This window comes from Gavialis gangeticus, unplaced genomic scaffold (assembly GCF_001723915.1).
Source record: "Gavialis gangeticus isolate Ggan-Ray unplaced genomic scaffold, GavGan_comp1, whole genome shotgun sequence".
Taxonomy (NCBI): Eukaryota; Metazoa; Chordata; order Crocodylia; family Gavialidae; genus Gavialis; species Gavialis gangeticus.
In genome coordinates this window covers 64,613,093-64,622,700 of record NW_017728993.1, presented here as the reverse complement: position 1 = coordinate 64,622,700, position 9,608 = coordinate 64,613,093, and the positions used below count along the sequence as shown (strand labels likewise).

Sequence of the window (9,608 nt, the reverse complement as noted above, 5' to 3'; positions counted from 1 at the left end):
AGCACCTTCAGCATTACTCTTTTACTGAAAAGGCCTCATGCCCTTAATAGATGACAACCTAGAACTTGTTCCCCTAGATATCTTCCCTGTACCAGGGGTGTCAAACTCACTTGGCCCTCAGGGCCAGATCCAGACTGTGGGGCTCCATACAGGCCAGATCTGGATGTGGCAGTTAACACAGCCATTGCTTGCCCCCTGCTGCCCACACACATCCTCAACAGGGCTCTGCATCCTGGATTTCAGCAGCAGGCCTGCCCCTGAATTCCTGGCCCCTCTGGGAACTCTGCATGACATCCAGCCCACAAACTGTATGTTTGACATCTCTGCCCTATACCATTTCAGCTCATCCAGTTATGCATCTTATACACGAGCTGAAGCCTATGCCAAAATTTAAAAATAGAGGCCTTATGCAGAAGTTCTGTCATCTTAAATTGAGAATTTACATTTATATCTTTCTTCCTACTTAAATGTATGCAGCACTCCAAATAACTCATTGGTGTTACTACCTGTGTCTGGTTCACCTCTTCAGCTGCACAGACTCTGGCTACCTTTTAAGCTTTCCTCATCACTTCTGGTTATACAGTTTGATCTGAATTCTTGCAGCAATTGCCTTCTATTGTCTAAAATAGAAGACAGCCAGCCAGCTCGGGTGAGCAGCTTACTGTACTCCACACTCTGCAGCTTTACTTCTTAAATTTGCGATCATTGCTTTGTTTTAAAAGATCCTACTGGCAACTGAGACTTTATTTACACTCTGTAATCTGGACAGCAGCTCTGGTGTGGGTGAGATTTGCTTTTGAGTTAACTCTTGAAATGCCAGCTAGGCAAACTCTGACTTTGATAACAGGATGAAACACAACCTCTAGTAAAGTCCAATCTAAACCTGACTTTCAGTCCCATACAGCTCACAAGCTAGCCTCTATGAATCAGAAAGCTGCTTACACTCATTATAGGTAAGGCAGCCAGTAATTCTAACACAGACCTTCTCCACACTTTCTGGACAGTTTCAACTAGTACTAAAAGTATGCCTTGCAGAGGATGCCTTTAACATTGATCCTGCCCTTGCCTTAGAGGGCAAAGAAAATGCCTTCAGGTGTCTCCCATACTTGCACAAAACAGGTCTCAAAAGCTGTGTCTGGACTTTTACTTGTTTCCTAAATAAGGAGTCAGACACTTGTTTTAGAGTGATTTCTGAAAGTATACAAACAGCAATAAGCAGGCTATTTAAGGGGAAGGAGGGGGAGCATGGGGGTGTCAAACAACTCAGCATCAATATTCATTCTGATGGAGGTGATGCAGCAGCATCTCAGCTGCTTGGCATCATTAAACACTACATACGTGCTGGATGGTGTCAGTCAGGCCTCTTCAAGTGACCAATGCACGTAGCAACAGCCAGCTTAGGTTCAAAACCTGGTGTGAAGCTTCTAGCCTTGTCAAGCTAAGGGAGCTTAATATAGAAAATAGAGTGGGCTGTAAGTTCTACTTCTACTGCTCCTGGGACAATTCTTCTACCATTAAATGTCTGTGTGCATTAATTGCAGTAATGCTTTTTTAAAGTGAGCCCAAACAGAAGAGAATGAGTTTGGGGTAGCTGACACGGTCTTCTCTCAGCTCAGCTCCTGGGTATGGCAAACCATACAGGAAAGGGCCTAGGCCCATCCCAGTATTCAATCAGGAACTCTCATGGTTATAGCCCTTTTGTGTAGCGTGAATGCTTCAACAGAAGCTGGTATTGAATCATGTGCCATTGTATGTGTCAGTCTCCCCTGCAGACTGTGAAAAGTGACATAGCCAGAAGCCTAAGTCCTCACTGCTTGTGGGACTGCAACATATTCCCCCACTCTTCCCCCCTTGGCACTCGTTACCTAATATTCAGGGTACTTTTATTACTACCATGTGAAAACTACTGCAGGTCACTGGCTGACAGACTAGAAGGGTCTGTTGCATCCCAGCAAGGCCTGAGGCCATTAGAATGCAGACTCCACATCCCCCATCTCCACACAGACGGTTTTCAGCTGCGAGTAATACTCCATTGCTGCTTTGCCATTCTCTCTGCCAAACCCTGTGAAGGACAAAACAGCAGATCCAAGGGTGAGATAAATAGGTGTGCTGGCAGTGGATGGAGTTTACTCATCTCCCTGGAACAAATCCTTGTAACCAGCCAAGGGATCAGAATACTAAGCCTCGCCCCAGCCCTGAAGGGAATACAGCAGCATTCCTGCATTAACAGCATTTCAAATTACCCCTATGATAAAGATTAACTGAGGGCAGTTCTGACCTGGGAGCCAAGCTATGTAGTTTAAATTTCCCTTGCTGCTTCTGCTTGCAAATTTATAGCCCACTTGATAGTCTCTCCATTCACATGTAACTGTGGTACTGGGAAATCCAGTGCGGAGCCCTCAGAACAGTAGTAACCAGGCACTTTTGGCTTTCCAAGGGCAGAGATATCCTATCTACCTCAACCTATAAGGATGGATACCACTCCATCCTATCACCAACATTCTTATCTCTGCAGGTTTAGAGAAGAAGCCAAAACAAAGCTCACCTGACATCTTGTATCCTCCAAATGGCAGCTCCACTGGGCTGATGTTGTAGTTATTAATGAAGCACATACCAGCCTGGAGAGCAGCTACCACCCTGTGAGCCCGCTGGATATCCCTGCAGGAGACAGCAGCAGTTCAGCAAGAGCCATCCCTTCTTATGCCAACTCCCCACACCTCTGCACACAGCTCAAGAACTGGGTGCTTGAGTCCCACAGGCAGCCATTTCCTTCCCCATGTCCGCACATACCATATAGAAAAGAGAATGCAGATTTAGCCCCCAACCAGCATGCAGTGTTTTGGGATTCTTTACACACAGCACCCAGTCTTTGCTCATGGGTTGTACTTGACCTATAGCCACTAGACCCAGGGCAGCAAGCTGGGGTTACATGGGCCACCTGTCTCCATCCTTTCCACCACAATCAGAGAAACCACCAAGGGCCAGCTCTGGCTCATCATCTGCTCCTCCCTGCCCTACGCCCAGAAGGAAGCAAACCATCTTTGCACGGCAAGGAAAGAGAATACTCAGGCTGAGCAAGGACTGAAGACATTCAAGTGACAGCTGGGAGGTGGGTTGTTATGTTAGGGGCAAACTAGAAGAAATTGCCTTATTACTTACAAGACCTGCACTTCTGCCAAGATACATTTCTTGTTAGACTTGTTTTTTTTACACTGCAAATTCTCTGAAGCAGGAGCTCTTCCCTACCGCAGGTTTACAAAATGACTAATAATGGCAGGGCCCCAATCTTGGCTGAACCTTTTAGATTCAATTACAATACAAATGATAGCACCAGAAAAAATAGGATAAAGCATGAATGGAACTACCATACTGTTCCATGTAGCTATTACAGAAAGCCACTTGTGGCTCAGATTGTGCACTCTAAGTGGAACACCAAGCCCTGAAGGCAATTGATTCAGTAAATGGCTTCCTTTACCATTAGTCCATTTCTACAACTGACACTGCTCCCTATCTGTACCTGGTGAAGACACCACCCGCAAGCCCAAATGGGGTGTTATTGGCTCTCTCTACAGCTTCCTCCTCAGTGTCAAATGGTAGGATGGACATTACAGGTCCAAAGATCTCCTCTTTCACGCATGTCATATCATCTCTGCAGTTCCCTGCAAAACATTACAAAATTTCAGTGAAAGCATCTGTAGAGGGGAACTCTCTGTACTTAAATACTGCCCCACCATAACCTGCTGTGTTGACTGAAGATCTGTTAAGTGACATTCTACTAGCCAAACTAGAAGTTGAGGAGCACAATGCAGAGTGGAAAGGGATCATGGTAGGTGCAGTCTTCAGTGCAGTACAAGCATTTGCTTTTGTACCATCCTCTGATCAGTCATTCTGCCAAACACCAAATGAGCAGAAAGGCTGCATCCCTTCCGTCTAGAAAACCACATACCATCCATTGTGTCCTATGAAAGTCCACTCTTGTACTGAACTTTAACCTAAAACTATTACCCAGGACAATACTCCCTGCATGTGCAGGCTGGTATTGAAAAGGTATTGGTGTAAGTGTGTGAGAGGCCAAGGGCTAAAGGGGTGTGGGAGGGCACTGCCAACCAGTAATAAGATATATTAACAAAATTGAGGGTTGCAAGTTTGAATGCTGTTCACCTTTATTATGTCCTAACTCTTGCAGGTTTGAGGGGTAAAGATCAATCCTCACCAGACTGCACTTTGATTCTGGTTCTGTCCTCATAAGAGGAGGAACAGGTATATACCCCACTATTCAAAGCCCTCAGCGGCTGTTCATATTTCCAGTTCCTCACTTTAAAGTTTACCAGGGAATGGTAAGTTCATTGGGTGTTGCAAAGAGCTTCAAGAATTTTTTAAGTAAAATTGGGCAAGTGGATAGTGAAGGCAAGTTAAAAAGGGTAGTCTGAATTACCCACCCTCCTCCCTTCAGGCACCACCAGGGACAGCTCAGAGAATCTATTCTGAGTGCAATGGCCAACAATGAAGCAAGATGCTAAGAAGTATAAAGAATAAGATAAGATAATGAAAATACTGCTACACTGTATGAAAAGTATACCCTCTACTAGAGTAGTCAGAACAGGCCACCCCTACACAAAACCAACAGCAGACACAAAGTCTAATTGCATTAGAAAGCAAGAAACTGAGATGAGGGAGCTATTCAGTTAAAAGAGGGGGCAAATAAGAGACACAATGAAAAGGTGTACCAAACAAACAGTGAAGAGAAGACTGGGCACTCGGTACCACCAGGGGAGCTTCTCCATTTAAAAAAAGAAAAAAAAGGAAAACAATATCTTTTTTTTAAATATTGTCTGTGATTTGCCTGATGCACTCACTTTCACTAGACAGGAAAGTAAGATGCTCAAAAATATTCAAAGAACTCAAGAATAAAGAAGAAGTGACCTTTTTTTGAACAGCCACACTACTTGGCTACATCTTCTCAAGTGGGTATCAACATTCAGGCTTCTAATGTAAAGCAACCACTGATTGCCCAGATTAGGGTGAAAATGTCACCTTCTGAACAGATTGTCTTGCAGTTGTCCTTTCTGGGGGGTTTATGCATCTCCCTCTGAATCATCAAATATTGTCTATTGTTAGGCACATATACCACTAATTTAAATCTGGCATGTTCCTTTGCAGTTTGAGTGTTCCAAATGGTTGTACTCTTCAGAATATATATGCATTGCACTCAAGGAGTGTAATGCCACTTGTGTAGACAACCCTGAGCTAACTTTAGCCTAGCACAAGTACAAGCTGCATCAGTGTGGGCTGCAGAACCCATCTAGGAAGTGGCTTAAATACTCAGAGGTTAGGCTGGGCTGACAGCTACACTGCTACCTAGAAATCAGCTATCAGACTGTTCCAGCTATCACCAGATACACAAGAGATTTGTTAGGATTAACCTATTCATAAAATAGTACCAACAAGGAGATAAGAAACCATACCTAGAACACAGGGTTGCATGTAGTATCCATTCTTCAGTTTGGGATCATCTGGAATATACAGATCACCACCGCATAGCACTTTTGCCCCCTGGAAATAAGCCAAACCAGAAGATAAGCAGGCATGTCCAAGAGTCTGCACAGAGCCTTGATGTGCCCGTCAGCCAGCAGCAGCCACAGCCAACACATTCATGTCACTTCTTTCACCATTCTCACTTGTATTATTATCCCTGTGCCATGCCTTCATGCTTGCTCAGGATCTGGCCTCCTGATGGGGCATTTAAGAGTGAGGCAAAAGCCAGACTGCCTTATAATCTTGGAATCCAACATCCCCATGAGCCTACTGGAGGGAGGGAATGGCAAAAAAGTCAAGTCTATTTTGGTAAGAGCTGCACAGTGAAGTTCCTGGTTGTTTAGGAGGCTAACAGACCAGAAACTACTCTCCCTACACCCTTTCAGAGCTGCTAGAGACCAGACCATGTCACTCTAGCTACAGAATCAGTAACTTCCCAGGGATAAGGAGGCCTTATTCTGCATAAATGTGGTTTATCTGTTTCCCATTCAGAAGCTTGGGCTCACATTCAGGCCCAAGTTCAGGGCTTTGTATGCAACAGGAGAACGGCACTGATATTGCTAACATGTCTGGTACAGCCAGGAGCTGCAGCCCCTTGTAAATAGGCAGAAAGGCTAATGCAGAGTCCTGAACCTGGCACTTGGCAGGAAGAATGTGTTTCTCACTGCTTTGTTTTGAGAGCTCAGTGAGCTGTAATTCAATCTGCTCACATGATCTGTTACTGGCCTAACATTAAAAAAAAAAGAGAGCTACAGTTAACCTTTAGCCAAGGCCTACCAGACTCCTATGTGTAGAAGGCCAAATTTAACTTAATTTCGGTCCATAGTACATATTTAGATAAACTTTTTCAGTCAACCCACAGTAAAAAACTCCCAGTGGGACCCACAGGAAGCCTGCACAAAGATCAAGGGTAGAATCTGGCCTGTATGTAACAATCTCCTGTCTTAACCAACCTCCTGTTCTCCCCAGTCCAGTCTTTACTCATTCTATTCCTCACTCTATTTGTTTAAATACATCAGTCATTAAACAGCACTAGCAATGACTAACTCAGAGCAAAGAGGCTGGGAACTTCACCACTCCCAGCGGTACTACCTGCTGACTTTGCAATGTGTCACTGTAGCAGTTAGCCTCTCACATCTGAAGGGGTTTTTTTTTGCAAGCATGAGCACATTTTTTAAAAATAAAATGCCCAGATTCTGCAGCATCTATATATGTCCCATAAATACATCAAACAAGCCTGGAGTTTGAATCTCAGCTTTGTGTGTTAAAATGCAAATTAACCCATGATCCCCTAACCCTGGGTAGTACTTTGAGGTCCTGCATCTCAGAATCACCGTCTAGTCATCATGTCACTTTTCATCCCTAAAGCATGTAGCCCTCTCTTAGGATCACCAGTGCAGCTACAGCAGAAAAGGGCTTTACTCCAGAAGGCAAGGGGGAAGGGAGGGGGAAGAAGCATGCCACTTGTTTATTACAAGAGTGGCAGAGGAAGGTGGAAGTCCCTCCTCCAAAAGGTCAAGACACTTTAAAACAAATTCCATTCAATCCAAGACAGTTTGGTGCTCTCACCTGCTCCTTTGCCTGCTTAATGAATCCCTGGACTCGCTCCAGGTGGGGCTGGCTAATGAGAGCCCCCATCCTTGTGTCTTCCAGAAGCGGGTCTCCAATTTTAATCTTCTGTGTGCGTTTCACCACTTCCTTTGTGAAGGCGTCCAGGATCTCCCTCTGCACAAACACTCGAGTGCCATTGCAACAAACCTGAGTGGGGGAACATCCAATGCAGCATAAGGCTCTCTGGGGGATCAGAGGGGTGTAAAACATACTACAACCCTCCCATACAGCATATTATCCCATGCACCTGACAAGCACAAGCCACCATCTGTGTCATTTAGATTGGTATCTTCTAGAAATGGAATTTGGCAACTGGTTGCTAAAATTATTAATGTGGCTACTAGATTAAAAAAAAAACACCCCAACTATCTTTCCCCACCCATACTGGGAGGAATCTGAAAGATTTGGGCTTCCTCCCCTGCTGGTTCACCCTTGTACAGCCCAGAAGTAAAACTGCAGCTTACTGTCAGCGTGACTGATTACAGAGGCTGTAACAGCCCTGGAACCCTTCCAACTCTGGGGCTGTCCCTATTGTCTCCATTCACTTTCTTACCACAAAGCATATCGCAAGCAAGGATTTTTAGTGGTCTTAGCACCATCAAGTGGTGAAGGCCTATACAGCCAGAAGCATGAGATATAACCCAAGCTGGCTGTTCAAACCCCAGACTTGCCATCAAGAGACACCACAGCAATTTAGTAATTATGCAGCCAGGAGCTACAGAAAGCCGACATGCTCCTGGAGCCTGTGTCAGACAGGGTGTAAAGTAAATCTTGCAGAATCTGGCAGGAGGTCAGCAAGGAAAGCCTTGCAGTACTGCAGATTTGCTACAGCAGACTTGAAGGATAACAGAATTTAAAAAGACTGCAAGGGGGAACCAGAGCAATCTGCTCTGACTGCCCCACTGTGGCTCAGACCCCAAGGGGCAAAGAGTGGGAATGGCTGGTCTATGTAAAATACCAGCCAGCAGATGAGCCTACAGTGATATCAGCTCCACTCCTGAGAAACACAGTTTCTGTGGGCAACTGACTGTGGAACTGAAAGGTGTCATGGAAGCAAGCATTCCAGCCCAAACTTTGCCTTCTAGCATTATTTTCACCACTAGCAGGACTCATGTGATATGCCACCAGTAACAGGGTGGCTCTCTTGAGACCCAGTGAATAGCTTCACAGGCATGTTTCATTACATGTACTGCTGTCTAAGGCAGGTTCCTTGTTACAGGAAAGGAGTAAAAATAACTTGAAAATGTGATGGCATTGTCCACCAGGACATTATCTGTAGGACAGAGATAAGAATGGGAACAATCTAACTCCTCAATCTTTTCTGCCTATTCCCCTCCCCAAAGCTTATCCCATGAGTAGGAAATGAACAGGTGAATGTTCCCACCCCCACAGAGGCACGCACCTCACCCTGGGTGAGGAAATTGGCCATGAGAGCTCCTTTCACGGCATTCTCCAAGACACAATCAGAGAAGATGATGAGGGGGGATTTGCCCCCCAGCTCCAGTGTGACTGGTTTGATTCCTTTGGCTGACATCTCCATGATCTGACACAAAGGAGAGAAGGAAAGGACAAGATAATGAGGAATGGACAAAGGGCTACAACAGGGGGGCCAAGCAAACCCACAAACACCCACCTCTGAGAACAGTGTACAGGTTGAGCAAGGAGGAACTCCCCTCCTGTCCCCCCTTTTTAGAGAAGGGGTGAGGGACAAGACTTGGCCCCACATGCAAGCCCTTTCCAACAGAAACAAGTCATTCAGAAAGCTGGATATTGCTTTTCTGGACCTGTGTTCATTCCAGCCTGGGCATGTTTCCAGGATACTTTCTGTAGATTAAAATGGCAGAAAAATCCCTGAAGAACTAGGCTTCCTGGAAATCTTCCATGCTGTCAGTTAAAACACACTTAAAACTAATGAACTAGTCAGGAAGGATCCAGGCACACAACAGCAGCCAGAACTGCACATGCAGGAGCATCACTAGCCCAGAATTCACGGTGATGCACTAGCACATATATGTGGCAATATCCATAATACCAAAAGCAGCAACCACATCTGTACTGAGCTAGTGTACCCCTCAACTGCCCTCAACTTCTTGGGTCCCCACCTGATGAGAGAATGGATTTTTTTAGAGAAACCAGCAAGACATGAGGGGGGCAGGGAAAAAAGGGAGGGTTGTAAGAAGCAGATGTGTTTAGTTCTGGCAGGCAGTAACTGCAAACCAAAGGTATGAGTGAGGTCCCCATATGCCACCAGAGGAAATGGGACTATTTGGGTATCCCACACTAATGGAGGGAAAAGAAAATCCTCAAGTCCCAGACTAACATACCCAAGGTAAAGATTTCCACAAGCCCCGGGGTGATTAGTATGGCCGTATGAATTCACTGAAATAGCCCTTCTTTGCTGATCTGTGAGATCAGAGATTTTTGCATTTTCCACAAAAACCATTTCAAGTTTCCTAACCAGC

The 9,608-nt window shown here is 45.2% G+C and overlaps 1 protein-coding gene and 1 long non-coding RNA gene across 2 annotated transcripts in view; both read right to left on the bottom strand.

Moving 5' to 3' along the window:
* Positions 1–910, bottom strand: part of LOC109287002 — a 6,878-nt gene extending 5,968 nt beyond the window's left edge. Inside the window, exon 1 of the long non-coding RNA XR_002094734.1 lies at positions 26–910. This is a non-coding gene — a long non-coding RNA (uncharacterized LOC109287002). The remainder of the gene's footprint in view (positions 1–25) is intronic.
* Positions 911–1,868: 958 nt separating this feature from the next.
* Positions 1,869–9,608, bottom strand: part of ALDH9A1 (aldehyde dehydrogenase 9 family member A1) — a gene marked incomplete at its 5' end in the record, with an annotated part of 20,356 nt that continues 12,616 nt past the window's right edge. The window contains 6 exons of the mRNA XM_019528353.1: positions 1,869–2,062; positions 2,546–2,658; positions 3,518–3,659; positions 5,466–5,553; positions 7,105–7,293; positions 8,549–8,689. Coding sequence (XP_019383898.1) covers positions 1,968–2,062; positions 2,546–2,658; positions 3,518–3,659; positions 5,466–5,553; positions 7,105–7,293; positions 8,549–8,689 — 768 coding nt within the window. The remainder of the gene's footprint in view (positions 2,063–2,545; positions 2,659–3,517; positions 3,660–5,465; positions 5,554–7,104; positions 7,294–8,548; positions 8,690–9,608) is intronic.